The 14,070-nt window shown below is 39.5% G+C and overlaps 1 protein-coding gene across 7 annotated transcripts in view; it reads left to right on the top strand.

The window, feature by feature from the left end:
• Positions 1-12,690, top strand: part of myo5aa (myosin VAa) — a 95,698-nt gene extending 83,008 nt beyond the window's left edge. For all 7 annotated transcript variants that reach the window (XM_061765696.1, XM_061765695.1, XM_061765692.1 and 4 more), the window contains 9 exons: positions 829-922; positions 2,008-2,157; positions 2,525-2,679; positions 3,127-3,216; positions 6,357-6,507; positions 6,799-7,081; positions 8,239-8,413; positions 9,326-9,406; positions 9,618-12,690. In XM_061765696.1, coding sequence (XP_061621680.1) covers positions 829-922; positions 2,008-2,157; positions 2,525-2,679; positions 3,127-3,216; positions 6,357-6,507; positions 6,799-7,081; positions 8,239-8,413; positions 9,326-9,406; positions 9,618-9,770 — 1,332 coding nt within the window. In that variant the 3' untranslated portion in view covers positions 9,771-12,690. The remainder of the gene's footprint in view (positions 1-828; positions 923-2,007; positions 2,158-2,524; positions 2,680-3,126; positions 3,217-6,356; positions 6,508-6,798; positions 7,082-8,238; positions 8,414-9,325; positions 9,407-9,617) is intronic.
• Positions 12,691-14,070: the final 1,380 nt, after the last annotated feature.

The raw sequence follows: 14,070 nt of genomic DNA on the forward strand, positions 1-14,070 counted from the left end.
AACTTAAAGCGTTCTCAAACTGGATGGGGTCCGTGAGCCGTTGCTTGGGGTCCAAAAAATAATTGGCAACAAATTGTGTCATATCGTTTTATAAAGTGCATACCTACATGTGGTGACCGATGGTATATAAAAGAACCATCATAAACCAATTACTACCTCCTTCCTACCTTAGCTTTGGGAAAATTAAAAACGCTGATATGATTGTGGCATTAGATAAATCCGACATCCATTTATAGATAGTTTTTCTCAAAGGGCATATTACAAAAATAGCTGTACAGTTTATTGGAACAAAAGGCATATTTTTATTTCAAGAATAAAGTTGTATTTTTTAAATCCACTTGTGAAAATATGACTTTCTTCCCTTAAGTTTATCATAATATTGCTTCTTAATCTTGGAAAAACTTGACTTTCCTTCTTGTAAAGATTAAAAAGAAATCTTGAACTTTTTTTTCCTCATAACTTTTTTCTTAAAAAAAAAAAAAAAAAAAAAAAAAAGAGAGAGAAAGAGAATCTGTTATGGTAACATGACTTTATTTTGTACATCTTTTAAATTTCAGTGGCATTTAAAGGTACACATGGCAGTTTTGTACAGTAAATTTAGCTTCAGGATTACGACAGGGTCCTTGGAAAAATTCCTCCCATGTAAGCCCTGGACCCAAAAAGTTTGAGAACCCCTGCCTTAAAGTACTTCCTCATAGACAGGGTTGTGATTAACCATTAGAGGGCAGAAGTGAAAAGATGTTTCAAAATGGAGGCTTTTGCAGTTTGTCCTCACTCTCTTCTTCTGTTTGTCTTTGTGTCTGTTGCTCCCGTCCGTCACCGGTTCAGGATCTCATGGAGCAGCTGGAAAAGCAGGACCGAACCATCCGAAAGCTCAAGAAGCAGTTGAAGGTTTACTCCAAGAGGATTGGAGAGATGGGAGGTAGGGCACCTCATCAATGTCATGTCACTGAAAAAAGTCACAAGTGGCATTTTTGCAACTTTGGAACTTCCAGGTGATTGAAAAGTAACTCCCTATTTGTAAGTACTTGTAATTTATTTCTGAACTACAATCCTTACAAGAAATGAACATGAGAAGAAAGTGTATTGCATGGAGTTTTATTTAAAATTTGATATGGGCGCCAGCATTAGCCACCAGTGTCTCAAGCCGCCTGGGAAGCGCATTAACTGATTTCACATGGAACTCTTGTGGGATGGAAGACATAACTTCTAGTTCTTCCAAAGTTGTTGGTTTGGTAGAATAGACTTGCTCCTTCAATCATGGAATATACACACAAAAATTGAGAAAAATATTACAACATATGAATAAATTATAAGTATTTTAAAATAGGGAGTTACTTTTCAATCACCCTGTAGTATCAGAGATGTAACAGAGGTGGGACTGCGTCAGTTTCGATGGGAATTAATCAATGTCTGGACAGGCGTGTTGATTTTAACACCTGACACTCAACTTAAAAGTATTTTATCCATCTTCACACATCCAGTGTGACATCCACTGATTACGGGATACAATGTTGCTGTGTGAAAGTCAAACAGTTTGGGCAATGAAAGCTGCAATTTTTCCAACCTTTTTAGGGTGACAAAGTCAACCTAACAATATTCCACCTTGGCCGGATTCTGTATAAAAGATAGAGTCGGATTAATGCTGCCTGCTTCAGGGACAAAGCCAACCTGATACTAATCTGCTTTAGCTAGGTTCTATATAAAAGGCTGATATTCATTTATCTGCATCTCCCCCAACACCCCGCCCCCCACATGCGTGCACACACACAGATACACACATTACTGTTTGGTAAAAATGGCATCAACACTCGTGAGGGTTAAAGCAAACCACAATGCCGGGGCAGGGATATGGATTTTAGAACATGACACTTACTTCTCCTGACCTGTTGTGTCAAAAGCAGTTTTCACTGTCAGTCAAATGTTTTGTATGATGTGACAATTTTGCATGATTGTGTGTGAAAGAGGCTTGTGTTTTTCAACCAATGTGCACTGTGCGCGTTCCAGCCGGTCAAGCGGAGGGTCAGACGTCGCCAGGTCAAATGGTGGACGAACCCATCCACCCGGTCAACATTCCTCGCCGGGAGAAAGACTTCCAGGGAATGCTGGAGTACAAGAAGGAGGATGAGCTGAAACTGGTCAAGAACTTGATCCTTGGTAAGATTGACTGTTTGATGACAGACGGACGTCAGCTACCGCAAACATCTTACCAAAAGTCAACTAGATGGATTTGGAGTAGTTTGCAGGAATTTGCATATAACAAAGAAAGAGTTAATTAATTTCCCTTCCCTTATGTTAGCATTCTCCTTAATTTCACTGTGAATAATTAATAAATCTTGTTGACAAAATATATGTGTATGAGTTTTGGAGATACTTGCCGTGGAGGTCTATACTATCCTGAGTTTAAAAAAATGTGGTGTTCCTGTCACATTTTCAAAGCTATGTTTTTGCTTACCTGCTCACTTTGTACAAATCTACCTAGTAACACTAAGAACTTTGTTTCATGTGTTTCTTGTGTGCGTAGAGCTGAAGCCTCGTGGCGTAGCCGTCAACCTAATTCCAGGTCTGCCCGCCTTCATCCTTTTCATGTGTCTGAGGCATGCCGACTATGTCAACGACGACCAGAAGGTCCGCACGCTGCTCACCTCCACCATCAACAGCATCAAGAAGATCCTCAAGGTTTGTCCCACACAGCATATTGGAGCTACAGTGAGCCTGCATGGCTGTAATACATTGATTTAATAGTGCCCCTACTTCAAGTTAGGATTTTCTAACCATGTGTCCCTAAGGAAGTGAGTACAAAGAAGAAGTGGATGATGTGTGATGATGAGTAGCACACTGTCCATTGAAATAATGTTTTTATACAGGACAATATTGTAGAGTAGTATTTTTCATAGTAAAAAGTGTGTTACAAAAATTTTGTGTTTTGGGGGGGGGGCTGGGCAATGAAAGCTGCAATTTTGGCTTTTTCATTCGTTTCAATCGGGCAAGTTGATTTGCGATACAAGTGACAGGTTACACGTGTGGTCAGGAATTGAATTAAATTCTAATCAAGGTACCACTGTATTATGTCTGTATTTTGTCTTTTAAAATAAGGTGTTTTTGTGTATTTCCTCTTCGTGTCAGAAACGTGGAGATGACTTTGAGACGGTCTCCTTCTGGCTAGCCAACACCTGCCGCTTCCTGCACTGTCTTAAGCAGTACAGCGGAGACGAGGTAAAATGTTACGCGATTCTCACTCAGTAAAAACTGCTACAGATAATAGATAAATAGTTTGTGTCAAGTGTAAATAAACCAACCTAAAACCAATGAATTCTGTCAACCTCTCCTTAGTTGACGTCATGCGTCAAGTCTACTGCATGCAGAGAGAAACATCCAACATTCTAATGCTTTTGTCTTTAAAATACTTAAAATTATTTAACATACATTTTTAATGTACTCTATGTAAAAGTTGTTTAATATACAAAGTTATTCATTTTTATTTACTAATACAATTAACAAATTAATTAGCTAAATAAATTGATGCATTTTTTATTAACCAATTGTAGGGGGGGGAAATAAAATCAACAAATAATGTTTTACTCTAATATGTTTTTATTTCATTTAATAATAATAATGAGAAGAATAATTTGTGCTATTTTTAAATGTTATTTTTTATTTTTATAATTCAATTTTAATTAATGAAACAAGTATTTGATAGTTTTATTTTGTTTGTTTCTTTGTTTTTGTTTTTTGTCCTGTTCAGCATTTAGGTCAAACAGAAAGGAGGATCTATATCTCTTTCATGTGGGAACAGTTTCACTGTGCCACAATGGAGTTTTTAAACTATCACTCTGATGGATTTTTATTGAAAATTTATTCGGACAGAACAAAGTTTTAAAGGGGAGTGACAGAAAAAGCAGAGGGGAGAGACAGTGAAAAGATAACTAAATAATATACTGTAGGAAGAGAAGACAACAAAAGACAGGACTTTAGTTGTAATAAATATGAGGAAAGTAAATCATTATGTCTAGTACAATGACATTAGATTGGATTAGATTATTGTATGGGGCAGTAGTGCAACACCCTGTGAAGGAAGGACAGGACAATATAGGACAGGACAAGGACAAGAGGCGAAGCTTGCAGGACAGAAGTAGTGGACCTGACTGTACAACTGAAGTGTGGTGTGGGTACGGAAAGTATTCAGACCTCACTTTGTTATATTGCAGCCATTTGCTATAATAATTTTTCATTTTTTCCCCTCAATGTACACACAGCACCCCATAAAACAGAATTGTTGATTTTTTGGGGGGAAATTTATAAAAAAAGAAAGTTTTTCACACCTGGATTTGAGGATCCTCTGCCATTCCTCCTTGCAGATCCTCTCCAGTTCTGCCAGGTTGGATGGTGAACGTTGGTAGACAGCCATTTTCATGTCTCTCCAGAGATGCTCAATTGGGTTTAAGTCAGGGCTCTGGCTGCGCCATTCAAGAACAGTCACAGAGTTGTTCTGAAGCCACACCTTCGTTATTTTAGCTGTGTGCTTAGTGTCATTGTCTTGTTGGAAGGTGAACCTTTGGCCCGGTCTGAGGTCCTGAGCACTCTGGAGAAGGTTTTGGTCCAGGATATCCCTGTACTTGGCCGCATTCATCTTTACTTCGATTGTAACCAGGCTTACTGTCCCTGCAGCTGAAAAACATCCCCACACCATGATGCTGCCACCACCATGCTTCACTGTTGGGACTGCATTGGACATGTGATGAGCAGTGCCTGGTTTTCTCAACACACACCACTTAGAATTAAGGCCAAAATGTTCTATCTTGGTCTCGTCAGACCAGAGAATCTTATTTCTCACCATCTTGTAGTCCTTCAGGTGTTTTTTAGCAAACTCCTTCATGTGTCTTGCACTGAAGAGAGGCTTCCGTCGGGCCACTCTGGCATAAAGCCCCGATTGATGGAGGGCTGCAGTGATGGTTGACTTGCTGTAACTTTCTCCCATCTCCCGACTACATCTCTGGAGCTCAGCCACAGTGATCTTTGGGTTCCTCTTGTCCTCTCTCACCAAGGCTCTTCTCCCCCGATTGCTCAGTTTGGCCGGACGGCCAACTCTAGTAAGGGTTCTGGTCGTCCCAAACATATTCCATTTAAGGATTATGGAGGCCACTGTGCTTTTAGGAAGCTTAAGTGCAGCAGAATTTTTTTTGTATTTGTATTTTTTTTTTGGGCCAGATCTGGGCCTTGCCACAATTATGTCTCTGACCTCTTCAGGCATTTCCTTTGATCTCATGATTCTCATTTGCTCTGACATTCACTGTGGGCTCTAATATATATATATAGACAGGTGTGTGGCTTTCCTAATCAGGTCCAATCAATATAATCACACAGCTCCAATGAAGGTGTAGAACCATCTCAAGGATGATCAGAAGAAATGGACAGCAAATGAGTTAAATATATGTGAACAGCAAAGGGTCTAAATATTGTTATTTCAGTTTTTATTTTTTAATAAATCTGCAAAAATGTCAACAATTCCGTTTTTTTCTGTCAAGGGGTGCTGTGTGTCCATTAATGTGGGGAAAAAAATGTAAATGATTTTAGTGAATGGCTGCAATATAACATAGAGTGACATTTTTCAGTGGGTCTGAATACTTTCCATACTCACTGTATGTAAATTCTAAACATCTTTAGAAATAGAATGCAAGTGAGGGGATACCCAGGAAGCTCGCATAGCTATGTTATTTATCGCAATGAGTGAGTGGCCCCACACTAGGCAAATAAGTCCCAGAGGTGAGTATCTGCAGACACATGCAAGTGAATTAACAGTCTCGCATGCACAATAACCTTCAGACTGCAAAATTAATGAAACAATAAAATAGTTTATCTTGGTAATAAAGTAATAATTCATGCTAATTTTCACATTTTATTTGTAATAAACAATTGAACTATAAATAACCAGTTTTTGGAATAAAACTCAAATCTGATCTTTTTTACAATTAGATGAATACATTTAAAAATTACTGTTAATTAAAAATGCTCAATACATTTTAATTGACCAATTTTAGGAAAAAACTGCAAAATTAATCAAATATTAAATAACTCTTGATGTAAATGTTCGGTGGGCTGGATTAAACAATGGAGCTGTATGATGTTGTACAGTTGCCAAATCGGATTACAACCCAGTTGTATTTTGTATCGCTAGTTTTGATTTGCATTATTGTTATCTGTTTAAATCTTTCACTATGTTGGCATCAATGATAGTAAGCACTCAATCTTGAATCTTGAGTATGTGGCTGGACTGACCCAGCCCAAATCTCACAAAAAATGCATGATGAAAATGCTTTTTTCCTCATCCTTCTCTGATGAAAAATCTGTCCCGCCAGGTCTTCATGAAGCAAAACACTTCGCGGCAGAACGAGCACTGTCTGTCCAACTTCGACCTGACCGAGTACAGATCAGTGATCAGCGACCTGGCTATCCAGATCTACCAACAGCTGATCAAATGCATGGAGCACATCCTTTATCCCATGATAGGTGTGCTCACCACAACAATACTCAACTGTTTGTTTCGGCATTGTCACAGAACTGGTCCAAGGCATAAGGCAACTAAGCACCTGCTTGTGACCACTAGCCCTGTCTAATATAAAATGTTGCTTTGGCACCATCTTGTGTCATCTTGGTGCTGAGGAACTATGTTGGTAAAGTAGTGCTTTGCTGTTATCTTGTGGCATCTATAAGCAATTATCAACCTTGCTTAGGGCCCCATGGAGGCGTGGGCCACCCCTGCGTGTACACGTAAGTGATGCGTGTGTGCTTTTGTGTCAGTGTCTGGCATGCTGGAGCACGAGACCATCCAGGGCGTGTCCGGCGCAAAGCCGACGGGCCTGCGCAAGCGGACGTCCAGCATCGCCGACGAGGGCACGGACACACTGGACTCCATCCTGCGCCAGCTCAACGCCTTCCACTCCACCATGTGCCAGCACGGCACCGACCCTGAGCTCATCAAGCAGGTGGTCAAGCAGCAGTTTTACTTCATCGGCGCCGTCACCCTCAACAACCTGCTGCTGCGCAAGGACATGTGCTCGTGGAGCAAAGGCATGCAGATCAGGTAGGATGGGGGCCTGAGAGATGGCGATTCACAGTCATAGGGTTGTATGTGAAAAATGTACTTTCGTCATAATGTAATTTCATGTAAAAATATGCATTTGTGGAAATGCTGAGACACGAGTACAAATTGTGCTTAGAACATAATTGGGTAAATGTTGTCACCTAAATCCTATTGCATTTAAATTTCTCATTATTGGGTAAATGCCGAGCAGTCACACTGATACTACTGTGTATGAAAATGTCGTGTTAATACTGTGAGACAAGCATTCATATTAATACTATTTAGCACCACAAGTGTTTCTCATGGATGTTGAGACACAATCATCCATCCAAAAACTACACTGTCTTGTATCTGCAATGTATTGTGTGAATGAGTTTTTAATGTCAGAAATGTAATGTATGAATGCTGAGAGACTGCCATTCACACAAATCATGTTGGTTATGAGTGTGAGTTTAGTCCATTTTTTAACAGACAGCATGCTATAGAAACAGTTGGAGCAGTAGAGTAGAATGGATTTGATGATTCTCTGGTAGTGAAAGAAGGAGATGAGGAGCAACAGAGTCCTCTGAGTTGTTGATAGTCTCTTGCGACTGTGTTTTTGAATGTCCATGATGTGCTGGTCAAAGGTGAATTTCTTTTCCAGTGTTACTCCGATGTATTTAAAGCTGTCTGCTCTTTCTACTGATTCTTTGTTCATGGTGATGTAGTGGGAAGACTGATTATTAAGTCTTTTGTTTTGATGACATTGAGGTGGCGATGATTGCTCTCACACCACTGGGTCAAATGAGTGATGATGTGGTAGTCCAGAACAGAATGGTCATCTGTGAGAGGACAGCTGTGTCATCCGAGTAGTTGAGGTAGTTGACCCTGGAAGATGAGCTGACGCAATGTTTAGCAACAGTTCCAGGCATTTCATAATTGTAGCGGCGAATATGCTGAGAGGCGAGCATTCACACTCATGCAATGATGTGGAAATGGTGAGACATTCGCACTCATGGAGTTGTGTGTCAAAAAAGGGACTGCTTGGACATGCCGTCATGTTTTATCCCGCGTTATAGTACTTCATTTATTTTGCTCTGCTTTGACAGACTGCATCTCTCAGCATTCGCACACAATGTGGAGATGGGCTCATTGAGGTGGCGCTTGTTGCGTTTCAGGTACAACGTGAGCCAGCTGGAGGAGTGGCTCCGTGACAAAGGCTTGATGAACTGCGGGGCCAAAGAGACCCTGGAGCCTCTCATCCAGGCCGCTCAGTTACTCCAGGTGAAAAAGAAGACGGATGAGGACGCCGACGCCATCTGCTCCATGTGCCTGGCCCTCACCACCGCACAGGTACACCACTAGACCGCAGAAGATGGAGCCATGTTCAGAATGCAGCAGCGAGGCTTCTCACTGAATCAAACGACGACATCATATCACCCCAATTTTAGCATCACTACTACATTGGCTTGCAGTTTGTTTCAGAATTGAGCTACTGAGAACTGGAGGGGCGGTTACTACATTTTTGTCATTTCATTCTCTTATACTAATATTCAGATGTACTAGAAGCGCACGCTAATGCATGTCTTACCTTCTGAGTCTTCTATCTCACTTTCTGGGATGTTTTTGGGGTTAAACTAGCGTGGCCATGTTGGAAAAGCAATTTTGCAGTGTTACACTGACAAATCAGGAAAAGAACTGAGTGCAATAAAAGACTGCCCGATATGTCACAATTGGAATGAACCCTTGATTTGGACCATTATTCATTTCTGCACTTACAGTAGGTTAAAAATGACAAAAATTGAGTTAGTCCACTTTAGTTCTCAGGGGCTTAATTGATTTTGAGATGACATTTGATGCACGTATGGGTCTGGCTCCTTGCTATATAACCAAACTTTTAACCCCGTATGAGCCAACCCGCAACTTTACATCCTCGGGTGAAGGTCCCCTGGTTGTGTCCGAGTTATGGCTTAAAACAATAGGTGATGGAGCATTCTCCACCAAAGAGCACTCTGCCCAAGGAGATAAGACATGCAAAATTGGGGAAATCACTTCACTTTTACATGTCGTCTGCTCACCACCTGTTAGTTTATTCATTTACATTTCTTTACTTTAACCAGCCTACATCAGCTCTGCTCATTTCGTTTGGGTCTGTTGGGTTCCTGCATTGCCTGTCCACTGTCTGTTTGGATATTTGTACCGAACTGGTGTAGGCTTCGCTTCCTAAGTTTCATTGGACTAAACATTGTGTGTTTCTTCTCTCAGATCGTGAAGGTCCTCAACCTGTACACGCCAGTAAACGAGTTTGAGGAGCGGGTGTCTGTCTCATTCATCCGAACCATACAGGTGATAAACAACGTTCCAACCTTACTAGGTGCACAGGGGTCCTCCCTTATTTACAGTACTGGGACCGAGCCCTGGTAGAATAGTGAAAATCCAAGAGTAGTTATTAAAGAGTTAACTACTTAGCGCTTTTCAACACTGTTGGCTAACCTGTTGAATTCAAGTGTCATGTATCTATACTGTTGTGTGTACTAATCTCCTTCCCATCTTCCAGACTCGCTTGCGAGACCGCTGTGGAAGTCCACAGCTGCTGATGGACACCAAAATCATCTACCCGATCACGTTCCCCTTCAACCCGTCCTCCCTCGCCCTGGAGACCATCCAGATCCCAAGCTCGCTCAACCTGGCCTTCCTCACCCGCGTCTAGGGAGGGGACAGTTGACATCTATGTCTCACACACACACACACACGTGTTGTGAGCATCGCAAAACACAAACATGCATGCTCCACACGCTGTTTTAGTCACTTCTCTTAGACCAGTGTTTCCTCAAACGTCTTTTGGAGCAAAGGTACATATTTTGTGTTAGAAAAATCTCCCGGCACACCACCAGATAAAAGTGTCACAAAAAGTATATACATTAAACCGTCACTATTCCGAAAGGAAAAGGGGCCGATAAATAGAATCTAAAAAAAAATGTATAATAATAATACGCAAGTAAATGACGCCACCTAAAAGTTATTTTTCTTCTATTGGACAAGGCTATAGCCGGACTAAATGAAGCTTGCCCCGTAGTTCACAATGGTGGCTTGGCACCATGATGCCGCTAAAGCAATAGGTGCCAAGCAATATTTTTGGTGTGGCCTGAGCATGAAAACTGCAAATGACAAAGGGTAGGTGCCCCCCCCAAAAAATAGGTATTGGACAAATTTGCGAACATGCAGGGGTTGACTGCGTACTGAAATAATGAGATCTTGTCTCAAATTACTCACAAATTTACTTGGTGTGAAATACAAAGGGTAATTGTACCTTTATCTTGGGATGGGCATTCAATTGTTCTGCCTGTCACTATATGTTGCTTCAGACATAGTTGAACCCCTTTCTGCTCATTTAAGTAGTTCAAGGTCCGGTTGTTGAAATCACAAGCGATGTGTCAGCTCACGTCCCGCTCGGTCCTCCTCATGCTCAGTCAAGCCAAGACGACCAACCACACGTTGTCTGAGCCGTCCTATTTATGCACCTATAGATGAATATATATATATATATATATATAAATATGAACAATACGTGTATTTATTGCATTCTCCTCCGGCTTTGCGAAGAGACGTTTAGTTTAGCTCCGCGCTGAGCTCGTACGGTAGTAGACATCCTGCGCAATGGATCGTGTGTATGTAGCACAGGTTGTAGCGACGTCATCGCTCTGCTATTATTTATTGAGCTTTTTTTTTGTTATCATTGAGCAGCAATGTGAGGTTGTTTTTCAGTGCCTCAATTAGCTTCATGTCATCTCTCTCGCACTGCCTTTACCGTTTCAAATTGTACACCATTTTTGTGACCAAAAAATACGATGAAGATGAACCTGCATATTCTAGTTATTTCTATGATTTCTGTTGTTTGAAAGAGATGTGTGGTACCATTGCCCTGCTTCCTCGTGTTGTTTGCCATCAGTGTTAACCTCCTTCCTGCACTTGAACCTTTCTCAGCCTCTAGACCTTAGAGACAATATTTATTTTCTGTTATTTTCAATTTAGCGTGACTCTCATCCTGTCCCCCCCCCATACCCCTATTCGAAAGCACTTTTTCACCAAGCGGTGGAGTTCCAGTGATGATTCTTGGTCAGCCAGTCAACAGGCAGCAGTCAAGCTTTGCCCTTAAGGTACTCTGCTATTGGTATTGTGCTAAAAAAGTGGTATGGTATGACGGATCCTTTTGGGAGGGGGATTAATTTAGCTTCTTGTTCACTTAACAAAATGAAAGACAAACCAACAGTTATCGAATACCATTGTCTTGCTTGGTGGTCTCGGGAGATGTCACTTTTCAATACAGAATTCGCACTCCTTATTGGGGCCACACTGGGGGACAAAACAAGGGAAATGGTAAAGTCACGAGAAAAAAAACAGTGAAATTATGAGAGGGAAAAAAATGTAATTATGAGGAAAAAAGGCCTCGAGTTGTGTGACTCAGCCTTGGCGCACACATCAAGATAATCGAGCTGTTTTGTCCGATTATGCCCCTTCCTGACCAAGGACATCAAAATCCTGTTTTATACGATTATCCTTAGGTCTGAGGTGTGTTAAGTATGGATTTGTCTCAATTATACAATCTTAAATACTTAACGTGTTCAATATTTACGACCAAAAATCTTTGCGTGTGTGGGGAAAGCCAACTTCTCCTTGAGTCAATGAGCTGTGAACTGTGACATGAAACCGAATATAGCCAATCAAAGAAGCAACCTTACTAACGAACAACGGAGCGGCTGTAAATAAATACAAACGATGTCATTACCTGATGTCATTTGTTGTATAAAAGTGGGATCCTCATACGGTAAGATGTGTTTTTATCGATAACATCACCATTCTGTACAACACTCGCCCTTCCATTCCCTTTGGCAAAGATTGGCGCATACCCCGGTGTTTTGGGAGATCTCTGCCTCGGAGGAATTGTTCTAAGATCGGCAGTGGAACAGAATCTTTGTGTGTGTGGTGTTATGCGTTGAGATTATCGGCACACGCCACACACAGTACGGGCAAAACTGTTCATTGTTTGAATGGTTTTTTTTTCTTCTTTTTTATCTTTATCTTTGTGTCTGTCACAGATTTTAAAATAAAAATCATTCTGTGTACAAAGCCTAAAGTTGTAATATCACGCTGAATATAATCTGAAAAGTTATGACCAAAGTCATAATGTAGTAAAGTCAGAATGTAAACAAAATAAAGTTATGGATTCACACGCCATGTGAGACAGTGCAAGTTATTAGGGCCACACCAAAAAGAAAAGGAAATAATAATGATGACAATGACAAATGTGGTCACGAGCAAAAAGTACAAAAATTACAAAAGAAAAAAAAATTGTAAAATTATGAGGATTTGTTTGGTAAAATTACAAGGGAAAAATAGTAAAATTGAGGGGGGGAAGGCGTCAAATTGTGTGTATAAGGTTGTAATGTTACAATTAACTAAATCCTAAAATGACATGAAAAAAGTCAAGAAGAATAAAGTCCTAATTTTACCAAAATAGTCGTAACGGTGTGAGACCAAAATAGTAATATTCTGAGAAGTCGTTGCAAGAATTAAGCTTTTTTTTTTTTCTCTGAAAAAGATGGAATATTAAACAAATTTAAAAAAAAAAACACACACAAACAACAAACATCTGCGACCAGCATATTATTGATTATTAATTTCTCGTATTTCTGCGACTTCTCATAACTTCTGACTTTTCTATCGTAAGATTCCGAATCTTCTCGTAGCAGTAATATAACATGGAAAAGGTCACAATAATACAAGAATTATAAATTGTTACATTATTAGTAATATATATCGTTAGTAATGTGTGATTAAAGACAATTTTAACGTGTGAATGGCACTGTTTCCACAAACTGCAGCAGTCTGTGACCAGCTTATCATTAAATATTTGTTAAACACTTCACTTTTTTGGTAAAATTTCACTACGTTTTATTGTAAAATTATGGCTGTGCTTGTGATATTGCAGTGATTATTTTACCAGAATACAGTTGTAATATTGTGGGGAGAAAGTCAGAATATTTAAAGATTAAAAATAGATTTTTCCAACTGGGGGGAAAGTAATATTGCATGATTAGCGTGTGCAAATAAAAATAAATCCATATAATATTTTAGTAATGTTATGAGAATAATGCAATAATATGGTGGGGAGAAAGTTAGCTTTTTTTTTCCCAAAAACATATTACAAAAAAAAAAAAAAAATCTTCATAAAAAGATTTTCCGGTGTTTGCTAATTTCACATTTTCATTCTAAAAATACGGACTTAAGATATGAAGCCGTAATTAAGTTTTTTCTTTGTCCTTGTTCTCATAAATGTATGACCATTTTTCCACCATAATTTTTAATTCTCACAAATATAAACCTGTTTTGTTTTTGTTTTTTTGCAATATTCAGGCTTTTTTGAATTTCTATTCGTCTTTATTCTCATAAATCTTGGGACTTTTTTTCCCCCAATATTGCAACTTAGCGTCATCATGGTCGTAAATATTGTAACTATTTTACGTCGTGTTCTGTCTTACTTTAATATAAGGACAAAATGTTCACAATATTTCACATTATTCTCTTGACTTTATTCACTCCCTCCCCTTTGTGGCCCTAATTCCACTACAAGAAAAGGAGAAGTTAGTATATCGGTTTATTGTTTGGACTGATGGGTAGATCAAGTACGTGTGGAAACAAATGAAACTTTAAGTTTGTATAAGAAAGAGAGAACTATGTAAAGAAATTCATCTCATGAATGTTAAATAAAATGTGTTATTAAAATGATTTTATCATCACATTAGTAGTGGACAAAGCCTTAAGTGTAACATGGTCGCCATGGTGGCATGGTTTTTGTCGTACGTGAAGTCATTCTCTTTATTTTGAGTGTAAAATCAATAGCAAATGTTTCTTTTGGGTGTTTTTTTGTTTGTTTTTGTTGTTTTATTGTCCCGCACAGCAGTAAAATGCACTTTTTATAAAAACACTGCAAAGGAAGACTGTACAAACAA

Source organism: Phyllopteryx taeniolatus, chromosome 2 (assembly GCF_024500385.1).
Source record: "Phyllopteryx taeniolatus isolate TA_2022b chromosome 2, UOR_Ptae_1.2, whole genome shotgun sequence".
NCBI classification, from domain to species: domain Eukaryota; kingdom Metazoa; phylum Chordata; class Actinopteri; order Syngnathiformes; family Syngnathidae; genus Phyllopteryx; species Phyllopteryx taeniolatus.